This window comes from Sander vitreus, chromosome 3 (assembly GCF_031162955.1).
Source record: "Sander vitreus isolate 19-12246 chromosome 3, sanVit1, whole genome shotgun sequence".
Classification (NCBI taxonomy): Eukaryota; Metazoa; Chordata; class Actinopteri; order Perciformes; family Percidae; genus Sander; species Sander vitreus.
This window is the reverse complement of record NC_135857.1, coordinates 12,632,321-12,650,402: the sequence shown is the minus strand read 5'-3', so window position 1 is coordinate 12,650,402 and position 18,082 is coordinate 12,632,321. Positions and strand designations below refer to the sequence as shown.

The 18,082-nt window shown below is 40.7% G+C and overlaps 2 protein-coding genes across 5 annotated transcripts; one reads left to right on the top strand and one right to left on the bottom strand.

Annotated features, from left to right (window-relative positions):
- The first annotated feature begins 386 nt into the window (after positions 1 to 386).
- LOC144515307 (P2Y purinoceptor 3-like) lies at positions 387 to 1,412 on the top strand. The gene has a single exon (XM_078246031.1). The coding sequence runs from the start codon at positions 387 to 389 to the stop codon at positions 1,374 to 1,376; it is 990 nt and encodes a 329-aa protein (XP_078102157.1). The 3' UTR covers positions 1,377 to 1,412.
- Positions 1,413 to 1,476: 64 nt separating this feature from the next.
- mfsd1 (major facilitator superfamily domain containing 1) lies at positions 1,477 to 16,118 on the bottom strand. Of its 4 annotated transcripts, none has more exons than XM_078246029.1 (16): positions 15,868 to 16,118; positions 15,621 to 15,673; positions 15,273 to 15,385; positions 15,100 to 15,142; positions 14,862 to 14,929; positions 14,170 to 14,278; positions 13,077 to 13,179; positions 12,417 to 12,515; positions 11,684 to 11,795; positions 8,406 to 8,462; positions 7,440 to 7,596; positions 6,744 to 6,841; positions 6,087 to 6,199; positions 5,937 to 5,984; positions 5,656 to 5,722; positions 1,477 to 2,497 (listed from the first exon to the last, which is right to left on the bottom strand). In XM_078246029.1, exons 1-16 carry the CDS (start codon positions 16,034 to 16,036, stop codon positions 2,254 to 2,256), a joined length of 1,653 nt encoding a protein of 550 aa, XP_078102155.1. In that variant the 5' UTR covers positions 16,037 to 16,118; the 3' UTR covers positions 1,477 to 2,253. The 4 variants fall into 4 exon arrangements, with proteins under 4 accessions (XP_078102155.1, XP_078102153.1, XP_078102152.1 ...); XM_078246027.1 differs by lacking the exon at positions 1,477 to 2,497 and adding an exon at positions 2,818 to 4,515 and having other exon boundaries at positions 15,868 to 16,116; XM_078246026.1 differs by lacking the exon at positions 1,477 to 2,497 and adding an exon at positions 2,818 to 4,512 and having other exon boundaries at positions 15,868 to 16,116.
- Positions 16,119 to 18,082: the final 1,964 nt, after the last annotated feature.

The window sequence follows — 18,082 nt, the reverse complement described above, 5'->3', positions numbered from 1 at the left end:
AACTTGGCAATCGGCTTTAATTACAACATTAATTATTCTGCACGCCTTTTCTCTGGGGAAGGGCAATCGCATAGGCTACTACAGTATCTACATCCTATTATGATAGGCTTTTGAAATGCCTCACGGTGTGCCAATCTATATTTGCTCATATTCTAGATATGGCGTTAATGGTTTACATTACACAGGTGTGGGCTGGGAACAGAAGGGACGTGCAAGTTGAACAAACACCTGTATTTGTTTTTTGTTTTTTTAAACAAAGCATACGTCATCTTTACTCAGCACTCGCGTGAGCTGCAGACAGGTGAGGTGTAAGGAGAAGTGGTCCTTCTTTAAGTTTAAGTTATAGGCCCACCTTAAACATTAAACCACCTGAGCTGATCATTTGAATGGAGGACTTCAAACTGTGTCCAATGACTAACTACTACAAAAGGATCCTTCTACCAGTGGCCTACAGCCTTGTGTTCCTGCTGGGTTTAAGTTTAAACGGTGCCCTGCTGTGGTGCGTGTGCTGTCGGACGCGCCGCTGGAGCAGCACGGTCATCTATATGACCAACCTCGCCGCGGCGGATCTGCTCTACGTGCTGGCCTTGCCCCCTCTCATCGTCAGCAATGCCATGGGCGGCCTGTGGCCCTTCGGCAACATCATCTGCAAAAGCGTCAGGTTTTTCTTTCTCGTCAACCTCCACTGTAGCATGATGTTGCTCACATGCGTCAGCGTGCACCGTTTCCTCGGAGTGTGCTTTCCCATCGCGTCTGTGCGCCTCAGGACCAAGAGACTGGCCCTCTTCGCGTCAGGTTCGGTTTGGATCCTGGCCACTGCAGAGATTTTACCCACACTGGTCTTTGCGCACACAGGTGTGATCAACAACATGACTGTGTGCTTTGAAATGACTGACCCGGGGCAATTTAAAGTTTACTTCCCCTACGGGCTGTTTTTAGCCATAGTGGGTTTTCTGATTCCTTTCCTCGTCGTTATCACCTGTTACTGCTGCATGATGAAAGTGCTTTATTGTAGGGACAGCATCTCTAATGAAGGGACAGCTCGTAAGCGCAAGAAGTCTCTTTACACCATCTTAATTGTGTGTCTCATGTTTGTGGTGTGTTTTGTGCCGTATCACATTGCTCGGACCGTCTACTTGTTTGTGAGGGTCTACATGCCCGGAGACTGTCATCTTTTGAATGTAGTCATGATCTCCTTTAAGGTGTGGAAGCCTGTGGTCAGTTTTAACTCTTGCGCAAATCCTCTCCTCTACTTTTTGGGCGGTGATCGGCACCGCCAGAAGCTCTGGGCCAGGCTGTGGAGGAAGCGGACGAGAGTCCAGCCTACCGTGTGTCTGGTGGAGGATGTACGCAACATGAACAGGTCGGGAGGGTAGAGAGAGAGAGAGAGAGAGAGCATCCATCAGTGACTTTTTTTATTTTTTTAATCATGAGTCAGTGGGCCAATGCCACTGGGACTGTACCAACACTGTAAGCTGTGTTTAATAATTCCTTTTATTTATTTTAAATATATTTATTTGGCAACATTCAACAGGTCACAGAAGTCACGGCATTATGTGTGTACACTATTCTAACTTATTGCAACCTGAAGGATCAGCAGAAGTATAACCTGATACTGTAAATACTAAAAGGCAGTTATTAAAAAGCAATGATACTGTGGCCAGAGGTGACAAACATTTGAGGGAATCAGTGCCCTCTGTTGTTTGCAGAGGGCTGAGTCTCTAAAACAGACCCTAAAACAGCATCAAGGCACCATAAAGCATCAGTCCAATTTTATAGGACACAATCTCCTGAGAAACAAATGTATTCATGTTGTGAGGTTTCTATAAAAAGGCACAACACAACACCAGTATAAAGCAAATAAAAAAACAACTGAAGATAGGTCCAAAAATAATCTGTATGTTGATACTAATGGAGAAAAAAACCTGATACCAGTCTGAATACCCAGAACAACAGTCAGTCATGTAAAGGTTAGAAATACCTTGAAGGTTTAAAAAAAAAAAAAAAAGTGCATCAATATCTTGTTCAAACAGGGACACTTTGTAAGCATCCTTTTTTTTTTAGTGCATACTTGTCTGGAGCCACAGAGCTACAGCATTGGAGGAGCAGCCAGCTGAATGAAGGGCATCATTTTAGAATACTCCTGTGGGCAAGTGATGACAGATGAGTAGAGTAGTGGTCTGGGAGCTGAGAGGACAACGATTAAGTTAAGGGGAAAAAAAGAGCAAAGTGGAAATGGAAGAATTGCTGGTGTTAATTATAAAGTGTAATCGTAAAACCCTCAAGATTAGAGGCTGAATAAATTAATAAATGCATTTCTGTTTGAATGAGTGGTTGGTGTGTGTGTGTGTGTGTGTGTGTGTGTGTGTGTGTGTGTGTGTGTGCGCATACCTGTGCGCCCAGCCTTGAGAGGTACCGGTTGCGTAAGCCAAAAGCAGACATGGGTGCTAGTCTAGCAAGCTCACCCCCTATCACTTTACTGGGTTGCCTTTTATTCCTGCAGGAATAATAATAATAATAATAATAATAATAATAATAATAATAAGGAATAATAATAATATCGCCATCTTTATCATCTTCATCAAATTCCATTGTTCCATTAACAAGCTGGTATCAAAATGTGATTTGGTTCTACAGAAAAACTTTTTGTAATGCCTTTCCTTGCAATCTCACTGCCTTTGATTGTACAATTATCTTCTGTAATTTCTCAAATCGTATCATTTCTTGTACACAGCTCAATAACAGTTAACACAAATATTCTCAGTTAAGCAAAGACCGCCCTGCTGTCACAACACCATAGTGCAAATGAGTGACAGGTTTCTGGCTGTGTGACACTGTGGTCATTTTAATGCGCAATCACAACATTTTAACGTCATGCTACTGCCTGTCTTATTACATGTGTTGGGCTTAAAAAGAGTAAACTAACACCAGGTTGAAATGCAGAGTTTGTACCCTCTCTGGTTGAAAGTTTCAAGTCTGTTTCACTTCTAACCACACGCAGCAACACTGTGCGGTCAGAACAGAAGTGTGTCCTTTTGCACCTGTCACCATTTGGACACAGTGCACTCCTGCAAAAACAGGAAGTTGGAACTGTGGGAGGTCATAAAAAGCAAGATTTCCAGGGGGTGTTAAGTTACTCTTATAGCCTCGCTTGCCAAACCTATAGCTCCACAGCGCTGCAGAGTAAAAGTTACTTAATATTTTTGATGCCCAACTGAGGTAGTGTCTGTTCATCAGCCAGTCTGCCATCCTGGTAACAACACGTGGAGATACATCTCTCTCCAAATTACTAGAATGGTGAGAGCTAAACAGAGTGCATGAATATTTTGTCCCATTCAGACGAAGCAAGCAACATTTTGGGGGCAGTGCTTTCAAGAAGTTCATTACCTGAGCTTGATAAACGAGCAAAACAGTCTATAAAACATTATTTATGAGTGGAACTGATTCTTTCAAAGGTCGCATTAATAAAACAGTTTGTGAAAAGTTGAAAGTGGTTTGATTACACGGGTAAATGCATTCCAAAGCGTGCCTCTCTTTTTCTTAACTTTATCATTATAGTAATGTGCCATTTGATGATGCCACAGAAAATAACTCTTTATCATCCTCTGAAACCAGCGAAGAGCGGATAAAGAAATTAAGAAATAAAAGAATAGAGCAATAAAGATTTAAATAATAAAGAGCTATGCTCTTTTTGAGATTATGCACCATAAAAGGTCAATGACGCATATGATTAAAATTGAATATGAACTCACTAAGGAATGTCTAGTAAGGAGGATTTTGGTCGACAATTATTGTGAATGCTGACATCTGATGCGTACGTAAATTAACTGTCGAGTTGTCTGCAAAAAGGCAAGTAACAGAGTCTTTCTGAAAACAATTTGTAATAAAAAGTAACATAAAAACATCCACAACGTTACCCCTATATACATTTAAAGCAACTGAATCAAAATAGGAATCCTATATTGTGAGTTGCATCCGCATGTAATACAATAAAGCTCTATCTATCTCATATATATATATATATATATATATATATATATATATATATATATATATATATATATATATATATATATATATATATATATATATATCCAAAGGATACAAGTATTATCTTTAGCTGAACATTTAAAATGTTTTAAAATGTTCAAAGCGTCTTAACTTTCTTCAGTAAGTGAGGAAACACACGCACACAGGAGAAAGTGGAGAGTGACTATTGGAGGAGATGAAGTCAGTATGAGAGGTAAGAGAGGAACTGTCGTGTCCAAACTGTTTCATTTGTCAGTGTCCTGATAGCGACATAATAAGCTATTATACAGGGTTGGTTATGTAATAGCCGGGGCCAGACACTCAGTTCTGATGGGAAGAGTCACAGATGACAGCACTGGGCGGAGTCAGTAGTGCAGTCCCGCCCCATGGCAGTTGATTGACAGCTCTGGGGTAGACAGTGCAGCCTGCTGGCTCTGAAGCCCAGGACTGAATGTGTTCCCTCATCATCATCATCATCATCATCATCTGGAAAATATCAGTCACAGAACAAACCAGAAAATATCAGTCTGTATTTTCACACAGCATCAGCCATATGTAACTTAGAACATATTATTTATATAGCTTACACAGATACATATAACAAAGGGAGATAGACTGAAACAGATGTAACCTCAATTGTGACAGAAAGTAGTCATACCCATCAAGAGACCATGTGTGGTTCGTGTTTTAGGTATGAAACTACATACAAAATAAATCACCCACAGGTGGTGTGCTATTTACATGTGGCCTAACCTAAATAAATGTACCCACTTGGTCTGCTGACATAGCAGGCATTTCCTCCAAATTTTTAAGTCTTGTTTCATGAACTCTAATGGAAAACAAACTTTTTTGCATGAGTGCTTTGCCACCACAGCAAGGCTAGCCAGTACATATAGCACCAAAACGGTCCATAGAATGAATTCCCTTTCACTATAGTTTAGAATTTGTTTATAATAAACCATAACTGGATCAGATAAGACACAAAAAAAAATTGTATTTTTATTTTTTTTATTTTTTTTTTTTTAATTCCGGCTGTGTTCACACGTGTAGTTTGAAAAGGTTTCTTTCTCTTTAAATTTGAATACTTGGAAACAAATCTGCATCGACAGTGATAATTGACACACTGTACCTTATAAGTGGCAGGACCATGGGCAGTTCTGCTGTAACAACCACTCAAGGATAAATGAAAGCCAACTCAGGCAACACATCCATGATGACGTGACTTATCACCTCGTTACACTTCTGAACCTTGTACAATATTAAAACTAGGAGTTGGGGATAAACAGTAAAATTAAGCATTATTCTGCAACTCAGCATGCGAGTCATGTGGTTGGAGTGTAGAATATAGGATCAAAGAACAAATCCATACAAAAACATCACTTGACTGTAACTACCACATTGGACGAGAATGAATGCAATAGACACTCTACCAATTTCAGTAGATCTGGATTAAATTGACTGCAGCAGGTTCGGCCAATTAGTAGCTCTTACAAGTGTTCCAAAACATGCCTGCACCACTTGATTATATGAGTGGAATGTTCAATACTGTAGGTTTCTGAGATGCTTGTCTAATTGTTGGGAAAAGTGGGTGGAAAAGCTGGAGGGGGGAGGGTCAATGGTACTCACTCTGCGTCTGAATTGGCTTCTTTCTGGAGTTTGGTTCTTGCTGCGGCTGACAGGTTCAATTCTCCTCCTGGAGCAAGAGAGGGAGACGGAGAGATTAAGAGGCGAGTGAGTCTGGTGGCAAGGAGAGTGGTGTGCTGAAGAGAGGTGAGTAAAGTGAAGAGATGTCACAGGAGAAAAAGGAATAAGACAGGGGTAGATTGGGGAAACAAACAGAGACAGCATGGAGAGGCATTGAGAGAAGTGAAGCAGTGGGAAAGTTCAAGGCTTCAGTCTTCTCTTACCTCGGAGATAATTCACAAAGTACAGCATCACCACTGCCATCAGCGCAACTGCAAGAAACAAGTAACTTTTTGTCACTCAAATGTGTCTAACAGGAGTTGGAAAGACTGCAATCTCAAAAACCCACACACAAACGGACAGAAAATACTGACAGCAGAGGCAGATGCAGAAAAACATTTCCAAAAACAGGTATCCTCTGGTGTCTAGGATGGCTCCTGCTGCCATGGCAACGAGAGCGAGTCCCAGGTTCTGGATCGACTGCATGCTGGTGGACGAAGGCAACATCAGTGTCAGTGAAAAATATAAATAATTAACAGTCATAACTGTGCATGCGTTTAACTGTCAATATGTAGAAATGTCAGAACATTGGTTTGCAAAGGTTGAGCAGCACCCTCTCCTTCTCTGGTGTGATAGTCAGGGGGGGGGGGAATACATTGCAGCAAGGGAGGACTAACACACAGAGAACAAAAGAAGAGATTTAGATAAGAGTCTGGATTTTTAATGTTTCTATTTGATACATTACAGGGCTTACAGACAGTCATAAAATATACAAATGTGCATGGAGTGCAAAAGTGCAAACGTTTCAGTCCATGCTGAACTTTCCTCAGGGCATGATGAGGCATGCAAGATGAGTCAGCCTATATGTAAGGGACTCTACAAGTGCACCTTGTCAAACATCTCGGGCCTAGCCACGAGGAATGTATCTAATACATCCAGACTCTGGTCTAAATCTCCCTTTTTTGATCTGTGTGCGCGAGTCCTCCCTTGCTGCACCATCAGTCATAACATTGCCATTAAAAGGTGCATACAAGCCGTAAGCCGTCCCCAGCTGATGCTCAGGTACCACAAAGGCCACCATGGGCCACAGTGCACAGGCCAGTAAGGAATAGGAGACACCCAGCAGGGACTGGAAAACAATGGATGACACACATGCAGTCGTTCATTTTATTATGTTAGGGCTCTCCAAATAATTCCGTGGTATGATGGATTACCTAAAATAGCTTGTTTATTGCATGATGCAAATATGCATTTAACACTCTAGATGGGAAATTAATAAATGGTGCTATATAAATATATGTTTATTCCATTCTTAAAGCAAAACCCTGTTCAACTCCTACTGCTATCCAGTAAGAATTTAATATAGTAGTTTTTATTTTTTATATTAAATAGAAATATCAGTGTTATCATTTCTTTATATGCAGGCTGCAAGCACACTCAAATACAACACAAATTAGGTTTCCTGCACTGCCAATCAATGGGTTTGCAACTACAAGTAGGTCAACAATTCTCCAAGACTTTGTGTCTTTAGAAACTAGTATCCACACCCACTATGACTCACAATTCTTCCATCTCACTTGGACACCACTAACCTAACAGCGCCCAGTGAATGTACTGACATTTATCGACAGCACAATTCCTTCACTTAATTCATCCTACGAATGTTAAAAAATGTACAAAATAAGACTTTGGTGGAGTATAGTGCAAAAGGTTGCCAGGGGCATTACCATGGCGATCCATGGGTTCCAGAAGGTGAAGGCCAGCATCATGTGAGCGGCGAGTGTGGCGACCACGGCAATCATTACCCAAACCACATTCCTCCCCGTCCTATCGACCACGAAGCCCAGAAGTGGAGATGCAGGGGCTGAGATGATGTACACAATACTGGCAAAGATAGAGAAGGGCAGTCCGTTTTTATGACTGGAATCTAAACTAATTGAAATGTTATCCTGGTTAATGACAGAAATCTGAGTAAAGACAATCTATCTGCTGAAGTAGGCCTTTAGGAGCGTGATACCAAGTTATTTGGTTTACGTTCTATGGGATATTAAAAGTCTTCTAGTCTATATAAATAACGTTCCACTTCCGGGATTGTGCCGCAGGAAATTCCGCCATATGTCCCTCAATTAGGCCGGATGCCCGTTACCTTGGGTGTTGGTAATTTTAATCTCCGGTGGATTTATAAGGACTGTGGTTAATTGCTTTTCAGATCTCTGCAGGGTAAATCCAGACAGCTAGCTAGACTATCTGTCCAATCTGAGTTTTCTGTTGCACAACTAAAACAACTTTTTTAAGTACACATGTTCGACCAAGACAAGTTCCTTCCCAGGCTATTTTGCAGTGCCACCGTGGCTCCGCTCGGCGCTGAGTGGCTTAAAAAAATGCCAATAAATTTTTCTCCCACCCCGGAATGCTGTGTGGACTAGCCAGACCCTCTTCTGCAGCGCTGTGGAGGAAGGTCTGGCAAAGGGAGACTAAAAGTCTAACATGTTTCCAGTTTCGGGTAGCTGTAGTAACATTTCTCAACTAAAACTCTGGCCAAATTGCTTTTTCAGACTGGCAAAAGCAGTCATCCATTAGAATAAGAAACATGCAGCCAACAAAGGAGATAGATCAGCAACAGCAGACTATAATGGTGTTAGTGCCTTAAGGTAGAATGGTCTCAACAGCCTATTACAACTGATCTGAGTTACCTGTTGACAGCTCTGGCTTCAGCCGGGGAGAAATTGAATTTTTCAATGAAGAACACCCTGTAAATAAAAAGACAAGATGATGGGCTCACAGTACACAGTGCTGCTCAACATTTATATTGATGTGAGGACAAGAGAAGAGGAAATCAAGTTGACTCCTGCGGCAGGTAGCTCTCGGTCTTCCATACATTGTTTTCTGCTCAATTTGCATAACAAGTATTTGCTCTGTAAGCATTGACCCTCGGTGGAGAAACCATGTCAGTTGCTAAGTGATTTAAGAGTGCCTTTCAGAGAAGGAAATGCAGGTCGCGATAGCTTCAATTGGTTTCTTTCACTGCAAACCTATTTGTCAAACCTCTTTCCATTTCGGACTCCCTCTCCCTCCCGTACACAGCATTGTGAGGTTGCAGTGTTGAATGTTCTTTGCTCAACACAGGCACTGTACGACTTTAATGTAAGTTCTCGATTTAATTCAAACTGAACAATTTAACTAAAAAACATCTTGAAGTGAATTATAATTTCTCTTTACTCAAGGACGAGTAAGGGTCAAGATATTTTCATCAAGCACTAAACCAAAAATGCCGTTCCATCATTTCAGCATACAAAGCTATAGATATTGTTCCCGCCAGAATGGTGAAGGAGATTTTTAATAGCACCATTGTCTACTATACTTTAAATTCTTGTCTTAGTTCAGGTTCTGTCCCAGCTGCCTTTAAACATGCTGTGGTCAGGCCCCTACTTAAGAAGCCTAATCTTGACCCCACAGTGTTGTCCAATTTTAGACCAGGCTCTCATCTGCCTTTTCTTTCAAAGGTTTTGGAAAAAGTTACTTTCACACAGGTACAAGCCTTTTAACAACAGAACTCTGTGTTTGAAGAATTTCAATCTGGTTTTAGATCAGGTCACAGCACTGAGTCTGCCCTATTGAGAGTACACAACGATATTGCCTTGTCTGTAGATGCCGGGAATCCTACAGTTTTAGTGCTTTTGGACCTCACAGCGGCTTTTGACACAGTGGACAATGCAGTCCTCCTCTCTTGCCTTGATCATTGTGTAGGCATCCGAGGCTCGGCACTTAAATGGTTTAGCTCCTATTTGGCAAATAGGACCTCTCCTCGTCAGCTGCTCTTCTTTCTTGTGGGGTACCCCAGGGTTCCATGCTTGGCCCCATTCTGTTTTCTTTATATATGTTGCTTTTGGGGGCTATTATAGGCAAGCACAACCGGTCATTTCATGCAGATGATTTGCAAATGTATTTGCCTATCAAAGCAAATGACAGTGTTGCACTAAACTCCCTGCTTAGTTGTATTAATGATATTAAGTTGTGGCTTCACAAAATTTTCTTAATTTGAACGAAGCATGTAATTTGACAAGCAGATCAGTAATGTTGTTAGAATGAGCTTTTTCCAGCTTCGTTTCCTGGCCAAAGTTAAGCCTTTCCTGAACAGGCACGATCTTGAAAAGGCTATTCATGCCTTTATTAGTTCAAGGTTGGATTACTGTAATGCTCTTTATGTTGGTCTGAATCAGACCTCCACCTCACGCCTTCAACTTGTTCAAAATGCTGCTGCTCGCTTTTTAACAAATACATCTAGACGTGCACACATCACTCCTGTTCTCTACACCCTACATTGGCTCCCTATGCATTTTAGAATAGATTTTAAGATCTTATTGTTTGTTTTCAAGGCCTTAAATGGAGTATTTGTCCGAAATTTTAACTTTGCATGAGCACAACCGGTCATTGCGGTCTTCAAATCAGCTGGTTTTAGAAGTCCCAAGGTCAAGGTATAAACGGTGGGGTGATCAGGCTTTTGCAGTTGCTGCCCCGAGACTCTGGAACAAGTTACCCTCTGATATTCTCACTATTACGGATGTAGCTCTTTTTAGGTCCAAACTCAAAACCTATTTGTTTAGACTGGCTTTTAATACGTAGTAGTGGTGTGACAATTTCACTCTCCTGTTTCTTTGTAACCTTTTCTGATTTTACTGTGTTATATGTTTCATTCTGTTTATTGTGTGATATGTTGTTTTATACTTGATTCTTGATGTAAAGCACTTTGGATACCTGCTGGTTGCTGTAAAGTGCTATATAAATACATTTTGATTGATTGATTGAAAGCCCCTATTTTCAGAATTAGTATGCAATTATAGTTGGAGTAAATGTTTATGGGGAAAAGAAAATCTGAAACTTTGGTGATAATCTCCAGCACTCAAAATGTTCAAATCTTTCACAGGGAAGAAGTCAAAGGAGAAGTCTGGCAATATTCAAATCAAGTTTAAAGGGTCAATCCCACCTAACAGTTCGGCAACCACATACAGTATGTGCCCCATATGTGTAGTAATACGCAGCTAAATAGTCTACACTACAATATTTGCTCCTTTGTGAGCGGTGTTTGCTATAAACTACTTCAGCTGGGAAATTACTTCGCTTTTCTTTTCTTTTTTTTAAGTGAAACTATATACACAGAGAGGCGTTGGAAGTCAAACAGCATTGGTGGTTATGTTCTTATCATGGGATTTGTTGACATTAGAAAAATCCACAAGGCGGTCATTTTATTAAATACACCTGTACAATCTAATACAACAGCCCTACCATGACTTTTATGTTTACAAAGCTCATAATGTTCAGTAATTGATGACATCATCAGAAATGTGTAAATTCAGTTATATTACTGAGCTCAAAGTTGAAGGTGGTGTTGTACTGGACTATTTTACACATGGAGAGGTGTTTCTACTTTTTTGTCCTCCCTATTTACATATACGAGGGGGGCAGAATATTAGGAACAGCCTGCATCTAATGCAGTCCAGTACAACACCATCTCTAAACTATGACCTCGATGCTAAAACATATGACAGTGTCAAAGAAACTGATTATTGGCATCATAAAAGTAGACTTTATGGCAAACCAGTTTTGATTTAACTGCATTTGATTGTGCAGTTAAAGTGAGCACTGAGCGTGTGATAAAAATCGTTTTCATCTTTCAACACTGTAGCAACGCATAACCCTTGTATAGCTCTGCTCTATAAACAACTGGCCAATCGCAAACGTAGATTTAGAATAAATAAAGTGTACAACTCAATGTCATGGATTAGAATGGCTTAGCGATACATGCTAAAATTTGAATTAGAAAGATGGGAGGAACTGACTTCTTTTGTTATACAGACGAGATAATGTTCTGGGTGTATTAAAGATGTGTGAAGGCCTTTGAAAGAAAGTTGTTTTTGCGTGTGTGTGTGTGTGTGTGTGTGTGAGTGGAAGGTGGCACTGATGCAATACTCACTGTCCCAGTCCAATAAAGGGGAAAACTGCGACATAGTAGGCCACGCAAATGATGAAGATGAGCCACAGGGGGAAGGGGAAGTCTTTCACATCGGTCAACTTGATCACCTCACCTTATATGCAAAATTAACACACATGCAGATCAGCTTGAGAGCATTATTTGCTTTCAACAACTGTGAAAGAAGAAGACCGGCTTCTCTGACAAAAGAAGCCCTTTAGTTCCAAAGGGAAAGGTATACCACACACTGGATTGAACTCAGTGAATTGATCTGTCCCCGTCTTGAAAGAAGCCACACCACAACAGAGAAAAGGCTAAAGCCAATGAACTGTCTGGCCAGAATGTCAATTTTAGGAAGATAACAAGAAAAACAAAACATGGCCTTACACTGTGTCAGGGTCCATGTTTACTGTGAAAAGCATTCTAGTAGTTATTGACAGAGAAGGCCAAAGAGGAAAAACTAAAGACAAAAAGACACACCCTGTGTTCCAATAACCATACTATTTAGTATGCCAGATTTAGTATGTCCCAATACATAGTATGTCAAATACTGTATAAAACCCACAATCCTTTGCCCAGCATACATGAAGAAGAGAGTCAAAGTTCAAGGGGCAATGCTATTGTATGCATACTGCATGCAACAGCATGTACTTTGTAAGGGCAGCTGCAGTACATACTAAGAGCAAAAAGAAAAACATGTGATTTGGAACTCAGTCACAATATTAGAAAACATTACCCGTTTTGCCTTGTTCCTTGTGGAGGATCTTCTCTGCTCTTTTGTCAAGGTATCCCAACACCAAGGCACAGATAAGTGAAAACAGGCAGGTTACAGCAGCTAAGGAGAGAAAAAAAGAAATCAAAGACATAAGTAAATAAGTACATATGGAGCAGACAAAAAAGAAAGTAAGGAAATGGTAAGTTCAAGTTATACTTTGGTGATTAGATTATCAAGGAGTTCAAATTTGGATGCCTGCTGATTAATTCTATTCTATTGTTCATATGAATTTATTTTAAAATGGTCAGATTAACAGTGGCAATGGAGACGGGCTATAAAAGAAAACACAAACTGCTAGCTGTGCAAAAGTGGAAGCACTTTTAGCATGCCTAAGAAGTAACTCCAGAGAAAATTATATGAAGTGACACTTTTTCTAACTCATGTGACTCATCTGTAGCAGGCGATAGCACTTTTAGTTCTGTATAACACTTCTCTCGGTCTCTGCTGGCTGTGTTATCTGAGATCATTAGTTACAAGGAAAGGATCTAGTATCTCTAGCAGAGACAGAGATAAAGCACACGTAACCAGAGTCTTCATGTTTAACACTTCAATTTCAAGTCTCTCCCTTCAGTGAGGCACCTATGCCACCCCCCAGCTAAAGCAAAATCGTATGATATTTACCTATCATGAGTGATGCACCTAGTGCGGTGTGTCCAGGAGAGCCAGCGAGGTCTGAGACCTTGCTGTACACCCAGCCCATGATGTTCATGTTCACTGTGCTGCCCTTGAGACGAGCAGAGAGGAGGGTGAATACGTAAGGCATACGTTTGGGTTTCCATTCAATTGTCAAGCAAATGTTAAGCAAACTTTAAAAATGTCACAAAAAAAGCGAATTAAGCGCGTTCTGTCAACTGGTTTGGAGCGAATTAGTCTATATCCTTCGCATTCCACTTCCGGGATTGCTCTGGTGCTGCAGCTAATTCTGCCGGATGCATGGATTTTCCATTTCCTTACGTTTTCTTTGTGTTGGAATTTTAAATTCTGTGGATTTATGAGGACTATGGTTAACTGCTCCTCAGATCTCTGCAGGGTAAATCCAGACTAGCTAGACTATCTGTCCAATCTCAGTTTTCTCTCGCACGACTATTTTGCAGCGGCTCTGTGCAGAATTTAGCACCGCCCATGACAATTCTGACTGGTTTAAAGAAATGCCATTGAACCAGAGCACGTTTTCCTACCATATCCGAATGCTATGTGGAGCAGCCAGACCCTCGTTCAGTGCGCTTTGGAGGAGGATCTGGCAATGCGAGACTAGGAGCGAATAAACTAGGCTACAGCGTAGGTTGTTCAGTGGTTGCCGCTATAGGCTCTGCATGACTTTAATTTGCCAATAAACATATATTATATCATATCTATATGATAGAAAAATGGAGAGGTCTACAGGAATTTGGTTCAATTGGGCAAGTTTGAATTGTTCTTTAATGTCAGCTAATATTGGCCATGTTTCATGCTTTCCAGATATGGAGACAAATTAATAGAATATCCAGGAAGATGGCGACAGTGGAAACAGCTGATCAGTCATGGGAGTAAAATTTTGGCTACGTCAGGGCAAAAACCAAGTGTTAGCACTTTTTTGAGCAAATTGAGGAAGCTGTGTTGTTGTCTACAATATTAATGACGTGTTTTATACAGCAGGCTCATTTCCCATGGCTACAGTCGAGAAAGCATTATGTTATTTGAAAGCATGAATTATCTCCATGTTCTGTGTCCTTACCAGGCGAGCCATGCTCAGCTGAAGGCCAAACACCAGATTAAGTTCCTTTCCTTTAAACCAGTTGACTGCATACGTGTTCTGGGCCACGGCCAAAGACTCTCCTCCAATACTGCTCAGGAAAAGAAAACAGGGAGGGGGAGAAGGTGTAGAAGGTCCCTGACCAATTTTAGAGTGCTCATATTATGCTCATTTTCAGGTTCATAATTGCATTTAGAGGTTATATCAGAATAGGTTTACATGGTTTAATTGTCAAAAAACACAATATTTTTTGTTTCTCCGTTTTAGCTACAGAGTGAGGCATCTCTCTTCTGTTCCATCTTTGTTGGGAGTCGCACATGCTCAGTGTTACAAAGTGACGCACGTTCGTCACGGAAGTAAAGGCTGGACTACAATAGAGCTGTTTGGAGCAGTTTGTGAACAGTGTTTTCTGTTGGAGATGGTAAGTCCCTTTGGGGTGGACTTTGGGCTTTTTCACTTTGTAAACCTATAATGTGCACAAAAATATATATAACACAATAAAGGAAAGGGGAAAAGCCAAAAAGCATAATATGAGCACTTTAAAAACTACTCTTTTGAAAGTTACCAGATTTGTGGTGATATCATGCATATGTAAAGGTGCAAATAACTTGCCCCTGGTATGTAAAGTTGATAGATTGTTTGTAAAATACAGAAAGGCAAAATTATTCGCTCACCCAAATACGAAACGTCCAACTTCCATCAGCCAGAAACGATTTACCAAAGCTCCAGTAGCAAATATTACCTGAGCAGATTGGAAAAGTTAAAATACAGCAAAGAAAATGATGGAATTGCTATCCTTTTGCTGTACCTATTGATACCTATAGACTATTAAAAATTAGCATATTAATGTTGGTACTTATATTCTGTCTTTCATAGAATACATTTCACATCTGGATTTCACGGTGAACCTACCTGTCCAACGCAGACGAAGAGGGAAAAGATGATGGTTCCTAGCCTTTATTAAAAAAAAACAAAAAAAAACAATGAAAGATGACAAGGCAAAAAGCTACACTAACTCTTTCACTTTCACTTATAATGATGGACACACTGTACTCAAAATAGATGTAATTCAATGGTATTCGTACCTGATGCCAAAAACCCTGTCAAGCAGGAATCCCCCAAAGAAGCAGAGAACCACATTGGGCCAGGAGTACCAGGCATACAGCTGCATGAACTCTTTGGTGTTCAGGCTCAGATCCTAGTACAGTCAGGGAGGAAGCTCATTGGAAGTCAGTCACTTCAATGGTTTTGGTTTTCACCATTAAATCTTGGTGTGAAACACAGGTCCTCTAATGGCAGCATCTAGGAGTAGGCTCATTTGACTGTTCTGGTTGGCTCATTGTGCAGATTTCAGTTGTGCTGCGATAAATGTGAATTGCTCCATTTATGGTGTAACAACCAGTACAACTTTGCATTTACAGAGAATGAATTACCTGGATGACTTGAGTTTGAAGTGCAGCCGGGTTGTCATAACAGAAGTAGCTTCCTGGAACAAATGAACTACATTAACATACTGCATTTAAACAATGATACTGCATGTCTTTAACTTCTCGTTAAGCCATGGTGGGTAACGAGACTAAAACAATCCTTTAACCGAATATAACTTATTGAACTTAGTCACAAATCTCCACAATAACCATTCAGGATGCATTATGAAAGTTAGGGCTTATCACTGCTTACCGAATCCCAAGAAGCACATGAATATCAGTACAAGCACTCGGTGCAGTATGTGGCTGGGGTCGCAGATGGCCAGCATCGGTCTGCCGGCTCCTCCGGCTGTGTGTCTGCCGGTGGACGAGCCCTCGTCCCCATCTCCCAGCAGGCTCTGCCGCTCCTCATAGTCCGCCATGTTCGTTTGTTTGGGATTTGCTGCTCGGGAAAAGTTGACGGCAGCTAGGAGGATGTAGATCGATCACATGACCCGGCGGGAATGTCACGTGGCGTTAGCCTTGTAGCTTGTAGCCCGGCGCGTGCCCGCCGAGAAGTGCAAGCACTTCGCAGGAGCGCGCACAGCGAAAGCTTCAAGATTCATTGACGTCAGAGTCTAACGGGGTTAAACTGTGAAAGCGTTGGCGATTTTAGACCCTTTTTAGTTAATCTCAGCCCCCCTAAAAATTATAATAATAAGAAACATTTAACATTTGACATTTCATTTTTTTTTAATTTTATTTAAAAAAAAAAAAAAAATCAATTTTAGAGTTTGCAAACTTGTCTGGGCGAGACCCCCTTCGAGCGCCCCCCAAACACAACATTTTTGCACAAACAGTTATATTTATTATAACATTTGTTGTCATTTGTTGACAGCTGTTAAGGCTCTTTGCCTTTTTTTCCGGCACGCTGAAGTTGAGTTAAGGTGTTCTGACTTTGTTTAGCCAGGCATCAAGAGAGATGTTACTGTGCCGCCGTGATGTTACTGTACTCTGGCTTTGTCATACTGTCAAAGTTTGCCGCTTTTAATTGTCACCAAACCACGTAATATACACAGACACATCTTTGACATAAAGTGGCGTTGGTTCAGATCTGTCAATGTCAGTGACAGCCCGGAGCTAGCTAAATTTAATCTGTGTCACGTAGCGCTAACGTTGATGCTGACACACCTCCTCACTTGGCGGAGCCTCACATCAGACGCCGAAAACCAATTATTAAATACACAGGCATCCTACCTTTCCGTGCAATCCAATATAATCCATGGAAGATATAATCCATAGCAATGCACGTCATCTGCTGTAGCCTATCCACAACAATCCATACATGTTTGAGCCATATTTCCTTCTTGCAGGTGTTCATGTCAGAGCTTACACAAATCCATAATAGCACTAAGCTAGTAATCGATAATAAGTAATAAAGTAAAGTAGGCTAACCTAAATGGTCGGTCAACTCTGTCTATGTTATCTCAGAATTAAAAAGTAGTAATCCAAGTCGAGTTGAGCAGTTTGGTGGCCCTTAACCCTTAACCAGGGGCGATTCTAGGATCAGACCTTTAAGTAACAGTGCCTTGCAAAAGTGTTAAACATAATATATTTATTGTTAAACAATAAATATACCTTTGTATTCAATTATAATTAAATTATCTTTATTGAGAAAATATGTCTTGTATTTATTCATACTGTACTGCAAAGTAATTTATCTGTCATACTGTTTAACTGTGTTAGTGTTGCCGCACTATCCTGATCATTATAGCACGAAATAGGAACAACCAACGGTCTTCTATATAATTTAAAACAAATACCGTGATGACTAGACCTTGGTTAGGTGTTATTATAATGGATGTAAGTATGGTGAACAGCAAGCAAATATTGATTATATGTCAGTTACTGCCTTTTGCCTTTGCACGACTCCTTGTTTTTGGCACATGATACAAAGGCAGAGTACAGTAATGCCGCGTTCTATTTACCTCGCAACTCGGTTTTAACGAGGTCAAACCTCGTACAACCTCGCAGTAGCCCGAGTTCAAAATCCAACATGGCTGCCCCCTGTATCAACAGTTGTGAAAAGCTGCAGTAACATAAAGTTATAAGCACTTCTGTCTTATTTGTGTCACTAAATCAGTCGTTCACACAGGCATGTTCAACTTCTATCTGTGGACATGTTACGCTGTTTGCATGCACAAAAAACGGCGTAATGCGTTGTTATCAACTGGTATTGCTAACAATAGCTAACCGGGCTAGAGCTAATGAAAACAATGAAAATCCGACTTTTAAATAGAACGCATTCAACTCGGGTATGACGTCATTCCCAGCTCCGGCTTCCGAGTTCAAGGTAAATAGAACGCGGCATAACTGCCAAACAAGGGTGAAAGGTCAATTTTGAGCTCAAGATTTTTTGCATACAAACATTTCTTCATTATAGCAACAAGTTGTCAAATTTTGGGAGTCCTACCTATAATACTTTTGTC

What these genes read in the sequence shown, in the direction of transcription:
- LOC144515307 (XM_078246031.1), top strand. Translation starts at nt 387, where the DNA reads ATGGAGGACTTCAAACTGTGTCCAATGACTAACTACTACAAAAGGATC.
- mfsd1 (XM_078246029.1), bottom strand. Translation starts at nt 16,036, where the DNA reads ATGGCGGACTATGAGGAGCGGCAGAGCCTGCTGGGAGATGGGGACGAG. An exon ending in GGAACCCATGGATCGCCATG is followed by an intron (nt 6,842 to 7,439) that starts GTAATGCCCCTG and finishes ATTGTTTTCCAG; the next exon opens with TCCCTGCTGGGTGTCTCCTA. An exon ending in CTGGGGACGGCTTACGGCTT is followed by an intron (nt 6,200 to 6,743) that starts GTATGCACCTTT and finishes TTCGTCCACCAG; the next exon opens with CATGCAGTCGATCCAGAACC.